Source organism: Seriola lalandi, unplaced genomic scaffold (assembly GCF_002814215.2).
Source record: "Seriola lalandi dorsalis isolate HSWRI2012SDOR001 ecotype SW California unplaced genomic scaffold, Sedor1 jcf7180002054583, whole genome shotgun sequence".
NCBI classification, from domain to species: domain Eukaryota; kingdom Metazoa; phylum Chordata; class Actinopteri; order Carangiformes; family Carangidae; genus Seriola; species Seriola lalandi.
This window is the reverse complement of record NW_019525136.1, coordinates 1,918,833-1,934,570: the sequence shown is the minus strand read 5'-3', so window position 1 is coordinate 1,934,570 and position 15,738 is coordinate 1,918,833. Positions and strand designations below refer to the sequence as shown.

Below are 15,738 nucleotides of genomic sequence, written 5' to 3'. Positions count from 1 at the left end.
AATGTGTCTCCAATCTGAGTTTGTGTGTCTGTGTCAATGATACATGTGGGTGTGAGAAAGATGTCAGAAGATGTCAGAAGGATGGGGTTAGTAGCTGCAGTTTACGACCACCTTGAAATCAGCAGACACACACACTGCAACAGTTTGCTTTGATCTTTTACACATAACTGTATGGCATTTCAGTGAACACATACCCCCCCCCCCCCACACACACACACACACACAAACACAAACACACACATGTCTGTACACATGAACACACAGCGTTACCACACATACTCGACAATATGTCACTTATGTGAAGTTTCTATGTAAACTGTGCTTAGATAAAGGCACACGAACACTCACAATATGCATGATCACCAGTCCTTCATCTCTGTGTATTTATGAATGACTGTGGAAGCCTCTGTTCAGTCTCCAGTTTGTACTACTGCAGCCTAGCAGGCCTTCTAATCTGCAGATGACAGGTCTTTGGAGAACCCAGCCCTCCAAATGTTCTGCTCACTACTTCCCAAATCATGAATTGTGGCATCTGTATCGTGAGCTCATGTAAGTGTAAGTGTGTGTGTGTGTGTGTGTGTGTGTGTGTGTGTGTGTGTGTGTGACTGTCATAGACTACTTTTTTAGACTAAAGACGGGTTGTCCAATCAGGGACAAAAGCCCCGTCCCCAATTGGGGAAATAGCTAGTATTTACAATAATGTCAAGTACACTGCTCAAAAAAATTAAGGGAACTCTCAAGTCACACATCGGATCTTAATGAATGAATTATTCAAGTTGAAAATCTTTACTGATGTACATTGTATAAACAACAGTCAATGGAAACCAAAATCATCAACCCACTGGGGGCTGGACTCACAATCACACTGAGAATCAAAGTAAAAAATTGAAATCACAGGCTGATCCAACTTGAATTTCATCATGGCAACTCATAATAAGACTCAGTAGTGTGTATGGCCCCTGCATCCCTGTATGCACTTCCAACAATGTATTGGCATGCTCTTGATGAGTGGCAGATGGTGTCCTGGGGGATATCCTCCCAGACCTGGATCAGGGCATCAGTGAGCTCAGTCTGTGGCGGTACTCGGCGGCACCGATACATAACGTCCCATAGGTGCTCAATTGGATTTAGGTCAAGGGAACGTGAGGGCCAATCAATGGCATCCAGGAACTGCCTACACACTCTGGCCACATGAGGCCAGGCATTGTCCTGCACCAGGAGGAACCCAGGGCTGCACCAGCGTCAGGTCTGACAATCGCTCTGAGGATTTCATTTTCATCCCGGTCATGCTGGATGATGTTACAGGCAGCATAACGTTCACCACGGCGTCTCCAGACTCTTTCATGCCTGTCACATGATCTCAGTGTGAACCTGCTCTCATCTGTGAAGAGAACAGGAAGCCAATGGACAACCTGCCAATTCTAATGTTCTCTGGCAAATGCCAGTCGAGCTGCACGTTGCTGGACTGTGAGCACAGGTCCCACTAGAGGACGTGGCGAAACAGATTCACAATCACTTGTTCTTCCTAAATGGACAGATTGATATCCCTGAAGTTTAAATGAGTTGGTGTTATATTGTGATGATTAAGTGTTCCCTTCATTTTTTTGAGTAGTGTAGATAGAAAATAAAAACATCAGTTAAAAAAAGACAATTCAAATCAAAACAATTAATGATTAATTTATAAATAATGGAATGACAAGAATCAATTAAAACGCGTACAAACAAATTGGTTAAACAAGAAGGTTAGAGATTAACAATCTAAAGTTACCAAGAGGCACCAAGTAATACATTTTGCTCATTTTTGGCTAAGGCAATACAAGGGTTAGGGTCAGGGGTTGAGGTAAGTCTTCACAAAATGAATTCAAATCAATGTTATGTCCCAAAAAGTAACCTATGAAAATGTTTGTGCGTGCATGTGTGTTTGACCCACTAGCCTGACAGCAGTAGCTGATGTGAACTAAATGACCCTACATTCAACTAAACATTGACTTCATGCATAGGTTGTAGATGGAGGATGGAGGTGGCAGAGGGAAGATAAGAGATGGAAGAGGAAGACATAGAGTCTAGTAAGGATGGTGAGAAAGACAAAATGGAATATGCAGACAAATTATGAAATGGTGCAATTATAGAACTGCATCATAGGGGCGCCCTGATGGCTCGCCTTGTAGAGCGTATACCACTAACAAGGATGAGTCTTTACTGCTGCAGCCTGTGTTCAAATCCAGCCTGGGCGCTTTGCTGTATGTCATCCTCTCTCTCTCTCCCTGCCTCTCCTGTCCGTCTCTACTGTCTGTATCAAATAAAAAAGAAATGCAGAAAAAAATCTCATCATAAAACTAGGGACAAGACTTAAACAGACACTAAAACAGAGATCATGCAATGAGCCCATCATTCATTTGACCCTTACACTTCTTCCCTTTTCTCCTCTACTCGCCATTCTTTACTCTCTTCCACCACATCTGCTGTTGAGTGCAGTAGGCCTTATTGTGCTTGGTTGGACTTCCACGCCCCAGACTCTCAGAGAAGGGAGAGTGGAGCCATATCTCTCCTGCCGGCAATTCAGTTCGGTTGGGTATGGCAGACAGCTGTTGGCCCTGTCCCTGGATGGCTGCTGGATCGGCGTTAGCAGCTCTTCCTGGACATGTTTGAAATGGCCCAGCTGCAATGTATTGTGCTGCTTTTCATTTGATTTATGCTTATTTATGGAAGGCCTCCCTGTAATGTGTGCGCTAACAGGCGTGCATGTGTGTGAGCGAGCAATAACGAATAAAACTGTGTTTGGAGAAGAGAAAGCTATTTTTCTGTGTGTGCTCATGTGTCTGTGCACCTTTACTTTTGAGGGACCCTCAGTGGTGGGGGTGTTGGGGGTTACTTGGCTGCAGAAGCCAAGCATTCGAAATCCAAAAATTAGCTCACTGTAAAAGAGCGCATTTCTCCCTCTCTTTCCCTGTCTCTCTTCTTTAAAGAACACTGAGTGAATGCATGAATAACTGAAAGCATCACATCACATTCCCCTGCCTTCCCCTCATGTTTTCCACTCTTGTTTTTGGCTTTGTTGTTGTTTAAAGCTAAGGCCTCTTTTCATGTGAACACATGATAAATAGTTGAGAACACTTGACACTGAGCCTTCACTTTTTCCTAACTGTGGTGAGTTTTTCAGGGGAAATTGATGACACAAGTTAACTTTCCTCTGTGGGTGTTTCTTTGGAGTTTTGTTGTTATGGATAACAAATTTGTACAGTGAAGCACGTGTATGAGCATGCTGTGCCTTTCGAATAATCACCCATCGAATGGAAACACGAACACAGGTTTTGAATTACATTTGTGAAGTGAGGCCTTTCTGAATGACAAGTACAAAGTCTGAAATAGTGTTAAGTTGGTGAGTGAAAGAAATTGGAATGGATAGTGGTCCATTTATGGCAAATATTTCCTCCTTCTTTCTCTCCATCTCTCTCAACTTTAACTAGGTTTAGTGTCACATAACCAGATAGCTGCCAAGCAAAATCATGCTAATGGCCTTAGAAGTCAGAACTACATGAGAACTCCCAAGTGCAGCTGCTTGAGTCAGACCTTGGCAAAAATACATTTGAATCTGGTTTCAAATATTAAGACTACTTGTGGTGTGTTCGGTTTATCTTTTTAAGGGGTTCAATTGGCACAGTAGAATTGATGCATCGAAATCATATTCAGCTGTACTGCAGTTGAATCTGTGTTTACATGTGTGTATAATTAGAAATAGTAGCTAGATTTAGATAAGAATCCTCCATTATACCTTTTCATTGTGTTAGAGTACATGAAATTACATTTGAGCCCAACTAATGTGAAATACACGATTCTGTCAGTGTACTGTATCTAGCTTTGTGACTTAAAGTTTTCTCTCTCTGTTTTTCCTCTTCTTATCTGCTTCTGTCACTCTCCAGGTTCAGTTGTTGTATGAACTCCTCCTCAGCTGGAGCTCTACGTGGGCTCGTCTCCAGAGGCATGGCATCTTGCGTCAGACCTCCAGCATCCCAGAACCCCCTGCTGGTGCTGCACCATCCTCCCCAGTGCGCAGCAGTGCTGGCACTGCTCTGCCGGACACCAGCACCTGCAGCCCCTCTGCAGATTTTGGCTCCCCCACTGAGGTTTGTGTTTCTCACGCAGCAACATATTTCATTTTGTCAGTTCACTGTTTCTTTGTTTTTTTTTTTTTTTATGAATTATGAAAATCATCTGCACATCTAAATTGTGGTTTTTCATATGGACCAGAATTCTCAATCAAATAGAGAAAAAAAAAAAAAACTTGCACCACCGTCAATGCATCATGGAAGGGGACCTAATTTATTCTCACTCCTCACAGTGTAATTAAGTCATTCATTCACTTTGTGTACTTTTACATATGTGCTTTTTATGTTACTGCTGCTATTGCGCCTTCTGCCATATTACACAGCACACTATCAGCCACTTTTGAACTTGTGTTTTTCCAGTATTGCTCCTTTCAGGTTGTGCTACTTGATTAATAAGAGGCCTAATGACTAAACCCTGCCAACACCCGACTATTAGTCTTTTTTTCATCTAAGGTGCTGTGAGTCATGCAGTAACACATGCTATTTAAGCCTTTGTTGTATACATAATGCTGCTGCTGATTTATGGTTTTTGATTTGGTAGTTTTTATTGTTATGAGTAGTTGAGTCAGTGCTAACACATGCAATTTGTCTAAAAAAAATATGTTTTGTTTGGGAAGAATTTTCAAAGCTGGAAAAATCTCCTCAGTGCTTGTGTTTCTTGTATTGTTTCATACCCAGAGCAGATACCCCAGATAGGCTATGAGCTCTGTTTGATTCATGTAAGCTGGGCTTTGATTGAGTATAAACCTGCCCCTTAATTTGGGGAAAACAATAACCTGTATTTACATTTTTTCACTCAGATAAAATATGAAACCCAGAGAGCAAAGTATAAATTATAGCAGTACATGCAGGCATGTTCAAAGCCAATGGAAAAATTTCAGTCAGAGTTTTTAGGGGGAAACAACAAATGTTGAGTGTTATTTTTCCTTTCGTCCCTAGGTGATGGTGCTTATCCCAGGCTTAGGTAATGTGGCAGGTGTTTTTTCTTCTGTCTAGTACAGTAGCAGCAGCAATGACAAGCTGGGGGTCCATGACCTTGGGGCCTTGGCCAACAGAGCCTTGTGTAATATGTGTAGGTTCGTGTGAAGTAGGAATATATAAAAATGATGGTGGTGATGAGTGTTTATGTTGTTAAGTGGTGGCAACCAGGTTGTAATGCTCTTTGACCACCAGGGCCCTGGATCACAGCACTGTGTGTGTGTGTGTGTGTGTGTGTGTGTGTGTGTGTGTTTGTGTGTGTGTGTGTGTGTGTGTGTGTGCGTGCGTGCGTGCGTGCGTGCGTGCGTGCGTGCGTGCGTGCGCGCGCGCGAGAGAGAGAGAGAGAGAGAGAGAGAGCATACTGAAAAATGTTTCATGTATCGTGCATCTGTGTCTTCATTTCTGTGCAATCGACATGTATTTGTTCTTGCGTCGTTTGTGGACCCATGGAAGCGGCAACAGTTCAGTATGGCAGTGAAGGCTCGATGGTGCAGTGCAGATATAAAAAGGCCGCAGTGACCCCTGCCCACTTGTCACTGTTTAACTAAGTACAAACACTGGTAGAAGTGTTTAGTCCTCTGGGAGGCTGGATGATTGAGCAAGAATGTAGGAGCTGCTTGATAAGTCTCAGCAGTAGTGGTAGCAGTCTCTCCGCAACAACCCTGCTCCCCCACCCTTCTGTCCTGCTCTTCAACTACATTCACACCACACCCCTCAAACCCTCTGCCCCCACAGCCCCTTCCAAACGTTTCCTCCCCCCTCTGCTATTACACCAAACCAAAATTCTGTGACATTTTCAAAAAAAATTGGTTTGCTAGTATTTATTATATATTTTCTTTCCTTCTCCTGAAGTCCCTTTATTCATCATATGTTTTATTTCTCTTTCCTCTCATGTTTATCCCAACCTGACAGAATTCTGTAATAAGCCTTAATCCACCCTTGACACCAAATTTTGAGCCTGTCCATAGCCTGAAAAAAGTTCTGTCCTCACCTGACTAAAGCCTGACCACCTCCAACTGCAACCCACAAAACAAAGACTCTCTAAAAATCTAAAAAAAAAAAAAGCACTCATCAACAATAAGCACTAATCATCTGTTATAATGACAGCTAACATGACATCACGCCTAAAAATTATTAGAAATTGATGTCAACACTTGATGGGAACACTCAGGTCCTGTCACCTGTCAGATATTGCATTTTTTTCTTTTTATATCTCTGCAATTATTTATCTTCCGATTCTGTCTTTCCTATGTCCATGCTTTATTCCATCTCTCCCACTTCCCCTTTTTCCCCTATTTATTTTTTATCTGTAGATTTATTCTGCCACTCTCACTTTATTGTTTCCTTCTTTAATCTTTACTTTTCTCTAAAGCCTTCCTTTGCACTCTCCAACCTTTTTCTCCATCCTTTCTCTTGTTCCTAAATCATTCGTTCTTTCCACTCTTCTTTCATAATATGCCTTTTCCTCCATCTTTCTTTGACACTTCCCAGCCTGCTGTTGTCTTCCAATGTTTGGGTCTCTCTGATGAGCAAAGACAAACTCTGCAGAGAAAATAAACCCGGATCCTCAGCCCGTTTACAGCGCAGAGGCCCAGGAATTAAATTGTATACTTTACAACTTGGCCTGTGGAGGTGTGGGAAAATAGCTCCCTTTTAGAATGTGTGGGTTTGGGGCCCCAATCTGGCAGCTCAGGAACATGGCAGAGCCCACCTCTACCTACACCACAGCACCACATCTGTTCTTCAAGGCTTCACCTTGATAAGAGGAGGGGAGGTTCTTACACTGATGAAAACATGAACTTTGGCTTTTTGGAAGTAATTAGTGATCGTAAAACCTGACTGTAACTTTTGCTGAGCTGCATCTACAGCGACCCCTGTGGCCACAACTGTTGATTACAGGATGTTGGCGCATTAAATTCTGTTGAGCCACCAGTGGAGAGGGCGCCTCAAGCAGCTGACAACTCACAGAGAAAACTCAGCCTATCAATCACTCAGGCAACAAACACAAAATCATCATCTCAGCACAAACCAGTAATCACACTTTCCACCCAGGTCACAACTAATCTGATTATTGTGACTGAAAACATCTGAACCCACAGCAGCTGTGTGCTAAGGGGTAGTTGCTAGGAGCTAGCTTCATACTTACTGAATGATTAACAACAGTGACGAGTCTTCCCTCGGCAGGGGTGACAACTCAAGCCATGGCAACGGGCAGTTATTGAGCAACCCAACATGTGAATATAATCTGCTAACATTACGATCCATATCATCTACTGACACCATGGAGAATAGTCTGGTGGCTGCTAGTATGTAGCTTAGCTCTTTTAGCTCGCAGTACATTACAAATTCTTGTTGATGTCCGGTAGTAGTGTAGGCTATATATCTTAGCTCTGCCCAGCTAAATTAAGAATACAGTATGAGGCCTGTTAATCTGGAATTTAGCTTTGTTGATTATGTTCTTAATTACATATTGATGAGATGATGAGCTAACAAGCAACTGTACCAAAGAATTATGTATGTCATTGAAAGGTCTAATAAATGAAGGGAAGACATTGGGATGACAATAAATGCAGTTACAATTAGAGGCAAGATTATGACAAAATAAACTAGAGCCTAGACTATGAGGTAATTTTTGTAATAATGTTACATACACTTCCACTTAATAAAAGTCTTAAATTTCTTTTTTTCCCCAAACCAAACAAACCACTTGAACACAGTAAACAGTGCATAGAAGACGCCAGTGTTAGAATTCACATTACTAGTAGAATAAAGCAGATGACATCACATATGACGGTATCTCTCAGCCAGCACATCCGGAAAGTGGTCGTAGCCAACCATTCGAGAAAAAGTAGCATTTAGAGGCCAAAACAAATGAAGCAGTGGGTTTGGTACATTCAGAATCTAACTTTTGTTTTTTATGAGAAAGACTTTACTTTCTGCACATTTAAAAGTTACATAATCTCAGCTTTAATTTATAAAATGTAGATACCCTGGATTTTGACAACTCCAGTGAAACCATTAAGAAATACAGCCTCTGGTTTTGTTTATTCATTTAAAGCCATTCACATGAGCAAAGTTCCTAATTTGAAAGGCAAAACATTATTTTTTTTAACTATTGTGTAATTCCAAAGAATGCGAGGATGTCAGTCTGTTAGAAGCTTCTTTTTCTCCTTTCTGCAGTAAAAATCAACTTAGATCAGAGTGAGAATTTTAAAGTGACAGCAGCAGTTGTAGCTGGGAAGTAGGTGCAGTCGTGCGTTCAGTGCTCCGGTGTAACTGTGCTACAGTACACAGTGGGCTGAGCTTCCCACTGTGCCAGCGGCTGGCTCCTGTTTCAACACATGACATTACAGAGCCTAATCCTACCAAGTAGCCAGAACTGTAAACTAAATAGTCCTAACCACACACATCCGTGCGCGCATGCACACACACACACACACACACACACACACACACACACACACGCACACACGCACACACACACACACACACAGGAGAGAGAGAGAGCTATGTTTTGACTCCAGCTCAAGAATAATTAGTACCCAAATGGCAGTTGACAGTAGAATATCTCTCATTGAGACTGACTGAACATCATTAGTACTTGGCTCATATTACTCACTGCCAGTCACAGTTATTACACACATAGACACACACATGGACACACACACACAAATACATAAATGGAAATACGTAATGACACTGCTACAAACATGATTGGAATACATTCAAATTGAGGACTAATTAAGCGATTCAGCATTGGTCCTCTTGTGGTGTTTGTTCATATTCACAGTATTTAGTTCATTTTGAGGAGGTAAGAATTGTGTATTTTGTTATGTACTCTATGTGGATATAGATGTGTGATATAATATAACACACTAATTCCATTGCCTGCAGAGCTTTCAGTCTCCTCTTACAGTGTGTAAGTTCATGCTTGTATTTTTGGTGCATTCTTTATTTGCTTTAGTTTATTTTTTATCTGATAGATTTTGAAAATTGAATATTTAAAGAAAAGTACTTTTCTAACTCGGAGAGCTGGTGCATGGAGCTCATGCTTGTCATCAGTGTCTCGTGGTCCCCATACACTGTAGAGTTGAATCTGTTTTTGAATCAGAATCATAATCCTTAATTTAACTATATTATTGTCATTTGCTTTTATTGAGTTCTGCTGTCAGCCACCCTTAACTACATGAATAAATTGAATTTGCAAAATAGTGTGAGGCCCTTGTCAAAGCCACCCCCCCAACCCCCCCATTGTGGAAGGGGGAAATCATTTCCTCATCTGGATCCTCTTTAAGGTTGTAATCAGCCCAGCAGCTGTGTGCTTTCTAATTGAGATGGTTGATAACCTCCTCACCAACCACAGCCAGGCTTGATAACCATGACACAATCTGTCATTACCAGACTGCAGTGGGAGAAACTGGAAAAAGTGAAATCCCGCGATGCCGGAGCTGCGAATTGCCATATTGTCAGAGTCGACCAGGCAGATACATACTTGGAGGACAGATTTACCAGGAAGAGGGAGACAAAAATAAAAAAAATGTCCCCAGTGCTGTCATCGTCAGTGCTTCGCCAAACCTCTACTAATGAGATGAGAGCTCACAGAAGGCAGCCATCTCTGCCGCATCCTGCTTGCCTCTCCACTTCACCCCCCCACCTCAACCCCCATCTCCGGTTTTCACTTCCCATTTTCTCCCAGTCTGCAAGACGTTTGTGTCCTGGCACACTTGAGTGAAAGCGGGCCATGTGGATGCTGGTGGCTTAGTTTAGGGTTAACACCAGTGACAGCTCCAGACAATGGTCCTTTTCCCCCCACATTGCTCAGCTCTGAGTGAAGATCTGCTCACCAGACACTGATGTCATTTACACTCCAAAGAGCTCAATAGCTGGTGGTTGCTTTGTTATGGCTACATGCACAGCGACAACACTTTCAAACATACGCACACATTTACTGAACACATGGTTGAACATGAACACAAGCAAACAGACAAAAAAACAGATGAAAGACAGATATTTCACTTTTAAGGTAAATTTTGAATTGTGTGTGTAAATGCTATTTCTTATTGTTCTGCTTGAATGTTGAAATACAATATATTAATCACCCCTACACCTCCGCAGCACTTTAGTTCTATATTTATATAACAAATCATTTTAATACCTATAAATATTTGAATTCTGCCACAGTCGTCAGGCTCAAATCACAGCCTGTAACTGTCTTCCCAGCTCAGACTGAACGGATCTTGTTTTGGCTCCCTAGGGTGACTCAGTGCCTGCTGCAGACAACAGTCCCTTTGCTGACACAGTGACTTTGGAGCAAAAAACTAGCAGTATCGGTGGCACCAGCGGGAAGGTCAGCCTTTGGATGCAGTGGATGTTACCCAAGGTCACTGTTAAACTGTTTGCTCCTGACCCAACAGCCATAAAGACAGGTAGATTAACCTTGACATAATACTTGTTTGTGCAAATACAATGAATTTCAAGACATTTTCCATTGCAGGCTTGTGTTTTGTTTGTATCTATTGTTAAACTTAGACATGTCAATGATAATGTAAAGAAGTATGGAAGACTGGATGAATCTGTGTTATTAGACAATAGAGACAAGTTTCAAAAGTGGGGCTAATTATAAACGAAAATGTGTCTGTGCAGTGTGAAGGAATGTAGGAAGTTAGTGAGAGTTTTTATAGTCTTGCTGTTACAGGCTGTATCAGTGATCATCCCCCGCCTCTCCTCTCATTCAAATATCAAGCACTCAGACGGGAAAAGCAGCTGGAGAGAAGAAGGGATGGGGGGAAAAGACAAATAAATAAATGGGTGATGAATCCCAAGTAAACTGCCTCTTGTCCCCTTTAGATTTACTGGGGTGATGAAAGGCTAGTTTTACCTTTAATTGGACGCTGTAATATTTAGCATCTGCCAACCAGATCGCCCAGCTTAAGGTCTTTAATAGTGGAAATGGAATGTTTTGGAGGACCTCACAGAGATGGTTTGACTTAGAGACATCCTAAATAGGCATTACTTTGGATTTGGGCTTAATATGTGCCATCTGAGTTGCACGATGAACTTAGCACTCGATTTTCTGTATGCAACGAATTAAGTATGTTACTGACAACAAGAATTGTGTGTATGCATAATAATACATTCTTTGAGATAAGAAAGCCACAGATATGACTGCAGACAATCTGCCATGATGTAATATGTTTTTCAACTGCAGAGGAAGTGAGATTTTTGTCTCTTCAGAAAAAGAAAAAAAGCCAGTGTTATGCTATTATGTGTTGGAAGATTAGAGGTTGAAACTCAAGCATGAGTCTCCAGAGGCTTTCCTAAAGGCACAAATCAGTGGTACACTTTCCTTCTTTTAAGATGAGCCATTCAAGACGAAGGGCTAAGGGTTTCCAGTACTCTTACAGGGTGGGTTTAGAAAACTCGTACATCAATATCAATGCCATGTTCGGAGACTATGAGTTTCTGAGGATCTAACAACTTTGGAGAGTTCTTTCCACACAGTATCCACAATAAAGCTGACAAGTCTTGTGTTTCAATATTAATAAACCATTAGGAACGTCCGTGTTTCTCAGAATCACCACAAGGCAACAGTACAACAACAACCAAAGTTTTACACGCATGAAGTCCATTTTCCCAAGCTAGTCTGTGATTGTGGGACTTTCTCAGTGGAAACAATGAGAGAGACCCAACAGTTAAGCTCACAGGCTTGGTTCAATACAAAGTTAATCAGTTTTTCTATAAAGCTTACTCACTTTGCCTGCAGTGGGTGGGTTTGTTTGCACACAAGGTGCATAGAGGCATGCACATACATTTTTATGAATACACACACGTGTGTGTGCGTGTGCTTTTTCAAAATACAGAATATGTGTGTATACATAGACTGCAGCCTTAATCAGCCTAACTCCAGTCCAGTCTCAAAAACATACTGTTCATCTACTGTGCAGGAACTGACCGCAGCATTTGGATCAGGGCCAAAGGCAAGAGCTGGACAGGGTTAGCTACAGTACAGGTCCTTGCCTGCAGAAATGAAATTCACACACACATACTTACATACATACAAACTGTACTGTTTGTTTGCCAAGGATAAGGGTGGTGTAAACTAAATTGATACACAATAAAGCTGTCTAATGATTGAATGTCTTTCCCTTAATGATCTTAAAAGGCTCACTGCAACATTATTTTCTGTTTTTTTTTTTTTTTGTGTGTGTCTCTGTCAGAGATCTGTGTCATCAGTGAACTAGAAGACCTGAGTGCCTCTGTAGATGTCCAGGATGTTTATACAAAGATCAAATGTAAAGTTGGCAGCTTCAACATCGACCACTACAGATGCAGGTACAGTACTTCTTGTACATGTAAACACATACACATATATGCATTCAGATTAGTGAGCATGAATGGGTTTGTTGACAATGTCTTGTCTAAATTATCTGGCACCAGCTGATGCAGTGAGATAGTAAGATCTTGAGAGATCTTCCAATTCAGGGGGAGTCCCTCTATCGCCGAGGTCATTGTTCTGCCCCCACATGCTTGTTCTCTCACAGTCCCAGGGTCTACACACACACACTTGTGTGCACACACACTTTTACCACCAATACCACTAACACTTGGTCTTTTCCCACTTCTGCTCACATGGGTGATTTTTAAGATTATCACCTCAGGGCCATCATCTTTCCAGACAGCTGTTGTGGTGGTGACCACAGATTAACAGACAGATGGACCGACAGACTAGACGGACGGGTTGAACGGGCTCTGGCCTGGCCCAACTCTGACTCACAGAGCAGAGGAGTTCAGTCAGTCATTTTCTCTCAGACTGCGGTGTCTGAATCGATTCACAGAAACATTAACACGTTGTTAGGGGAGGAAAACCACTGGGCGATGTTCCACTACATCCTTATGGTAATCTCTCCCCACGTCAAGCTCCAGTCGAAATGGGATAAAAATTAGATCTGGGTTCTGAAATTATGAAAGCGTACAGTGCTGCATGGTGAAACTGAAGCTGTGACTAAAGATTTCTAATATTTTTTTTCCATGCCCCACACACACATTTTTGCCATTAATTAGAAAGTGGCCTCATTTTCAATATCTAAATCCCTTTTTTTTCCCTGTATTTCTTTCTTTTTGCCTTGATCACATACATCTGTGATGGAGTCAGCAGCTCCAAGTGTGCTCTGTGTACGTGCCTGAGGTCTTGTTCTGTTGGGAAGAGACCACTTAGCAGGAGGCAATTCTCCCTGTCTTGGTCTGAGGAGATAATGAAACAGCGATCTAGCACTCCACCATGTTGCATCCAGCGGACCAGAGAGTGTTTGTCTGTTTTCAGCTCTGTGCCTGCGTAGACATGTTCCTATAAGTGCCTCCTTCTCTGATTAAGCCAGACAGTGAAAGGGAGATGGACCTTCCGGGCCCCGTGCCCATATTGAACCCCATCATTAGCAATCAACGGTCTCACCACTGATTTGATAATAGAAAATGATTCTGATTTGCCAGATTTTAAAATCACCTTAGCTCATTCCTCTGCATTTCAGTACAGGTCAGAGAGGGACTCAGGCGATCGCCTTGGCTTTGAACCTGACTGTTTAGCAAGCTTTTCACAGACCTCCCTGTTTCACTGCAGTGAGCTGATTTATATTCTGTCAGGCCACATGTGTTTTGTACAGTATGATGTACCACCCCAAACCAGGATAATGTCAGTGATTAGACGGTTTTAGGGCGTGAAGGTGTTGTGGGTCATTATATCATTCTACTTCTAGTCTCACAGGTGTGTGTCCAATTGCTTCTGAGACACAGCCAACCTTAATCTCTTTAGTAGACCCCTATGCCTTCCTAAATAGATAATGGGTCAATTTTCTCATTTCTAGGTTATTTCAGTTTAATGTGCATTTAACAACGTGTTCTCAACACACTTTTAACCGACCAGAGTTCTGGCAGGGAGAAGCACTCCATCATCTGAGCCAGGTTACAGTCATGGCTGTTTAGGACACAGTGGAGGACCTCTGGGCTCCTGGCCCACTCTAATCTGTATCATCCATGTATAGAAGAGAGCCCACAGGGGTTGGAGTCCATATTAATCATTCTGAACAGATAATTGTTGGGTATTTCATCACCCAGTCCATGTTATTTGTGTGCAGTGGGTCAGATTAAATCAAGCTTGACAGAGAAAATGTTTCATCTGGCCTTAGCTATCTCACTTATGGAAAATTAATGGAAAGTTAGATAGGGAAGGTATATATGGGTAAATATATAATTGAACCCCTGTTTGTATCAAAAATAGGAGGAGGAAAAGAAAGGGTGAGGAAGGGAAGGAAATGATGAGAGTTCCCAGGGAATACAAAATAGCAACACGGAGAAGGGGAGGGAAAGAGAGAGAGATCAAGATGGAGTTATTGGGTAAACTCTGTAGGGGGTGTTTCCCATCCTGTTTGAAGTTCAGATCTTCTTCTACTGAACAACAGCTCCTACTCCTCTTTATTTTAGTCAGGTCTTGCTTAGCAATGGTGCCTTGAACCATTTTCAAATGTCGGGACGCCCCCCGCCCTCCAAGAGAGGACAGCCGGTGACAGTTCACCCATAGTCGCTCCAAGGAGCATCTCACACAAATTGAAGCTGATGTCTTCCAGCTGTTTTGCAAATGGCTGGGAGCGAAGGGTGACTGGATGGGAGCTGAGAGAGAAAATAGAGGAATGATGAGCTGTGGGGGGTCCATATGTATTAGTCACTCTCACAGCCGAGTGGGGAGATTACAGAGAGATATTCACATAGACACACAAGGAGAGAACTGACATACACACACAAGATAATGATGCATGAAACACATGCAGATACAATACGAACACACTCACAAGTAGGCCCACTCCTCACACTGAACTTCTAGTACTCTGTTGGGGAGTAATTAAGAGGGAAGCAGAGTGAAAGTGTGGTGTAAAAGAAATGGTGCAGATGGTGTTAAACATTTTCGTTGAGTGAAACATTTTGTCATACATGTTCTGCATGAATTGGCGTTCTAGAAAAAAATAAAATAATGCCGTGTATGTTGTTTATGTACTATATGTTTTGTGTGTTTGGGGTGCTGCAACTTGAGAGTGATAATTGGTGTGTCTGTCCTCATGTTGACCTCTTTTGATTTCTGCTTTACAGGTGCTTTCTGCTTCTTATGGATGGCCAATACAATTAATGGAAATCTGTCACAAAAATGAACAGTGTATCACATTATCTTTATCTAGACAATTTCCCCAAGATAATGCACATGTTGCATGTTTTATTACTATCTCAAAGCACTATCTAAAATTTAAAAGGAATAGTAATTTTACGCTGTACGCCTCTGGGCTGCTGAAAAATTGATAACAATGTTAGTATCAGTCTGTGGTTCACTTATCTAAATGTAATTTTGTAAGTACTGTTGCCATTACAGAGATATTATCAGGCCCTGCCACAGCAGTATGAGTAGTCCCAGATGCCCAATTTAAGTTTGGCCTTGTGTGTCTCTCCAGGCCAGGGCATGACTGGCATTCTGGCCACTTTGAAGGACTCATTCTGCAGTGCAAGGAGACAGCCGGGGTGAGGCTTCAGCCTGTCCCACAGCAGCCATACCAACCTTAGGCCTCTTTATACAGTGTCTCTGCCATTCTGCTGCCCCTAATCAAGGTCCCTCATCTCT

At 42.1% G+C, this 15,738-nt stretch overlaps 1 protein-coding gene across 3 annotated transcripts in view; it reads left to right on the top strand.

Annotated features, from left to right (window-relative positions):
• vps13b (vacuolar protein sorting 13 homolog B) overlaps positions 1–15,738 on the top strand; it is a 322,674-nt gene that overhangs the window by 168,211 nt on the left and 138,725 nt on the right. For 2 of the 3 annotated variants that reach the window (XM_087177216.1, XM_023418652.2), the window contains exons 25-27: positions 3,921–4,124; positions 10,339–10,510; positions 12,302–12,416. In XM_087177216.1, coding sequence (XP_087033342.1) covers positions 3,921–4,124; positions 10,339–10,510; positions 12,302–12,416 — 491 coding nt within the window. Of the gene's footprint in view, positions 1–3,920; positions 4,125–10,338; positions 10,511–12,301; positions 12,417–15,571; positions 15,639–15,738 lie in introns of all 3 variants that reach the window. The other variant, XM_087177217.1, reaches the window with a different exon arrangement.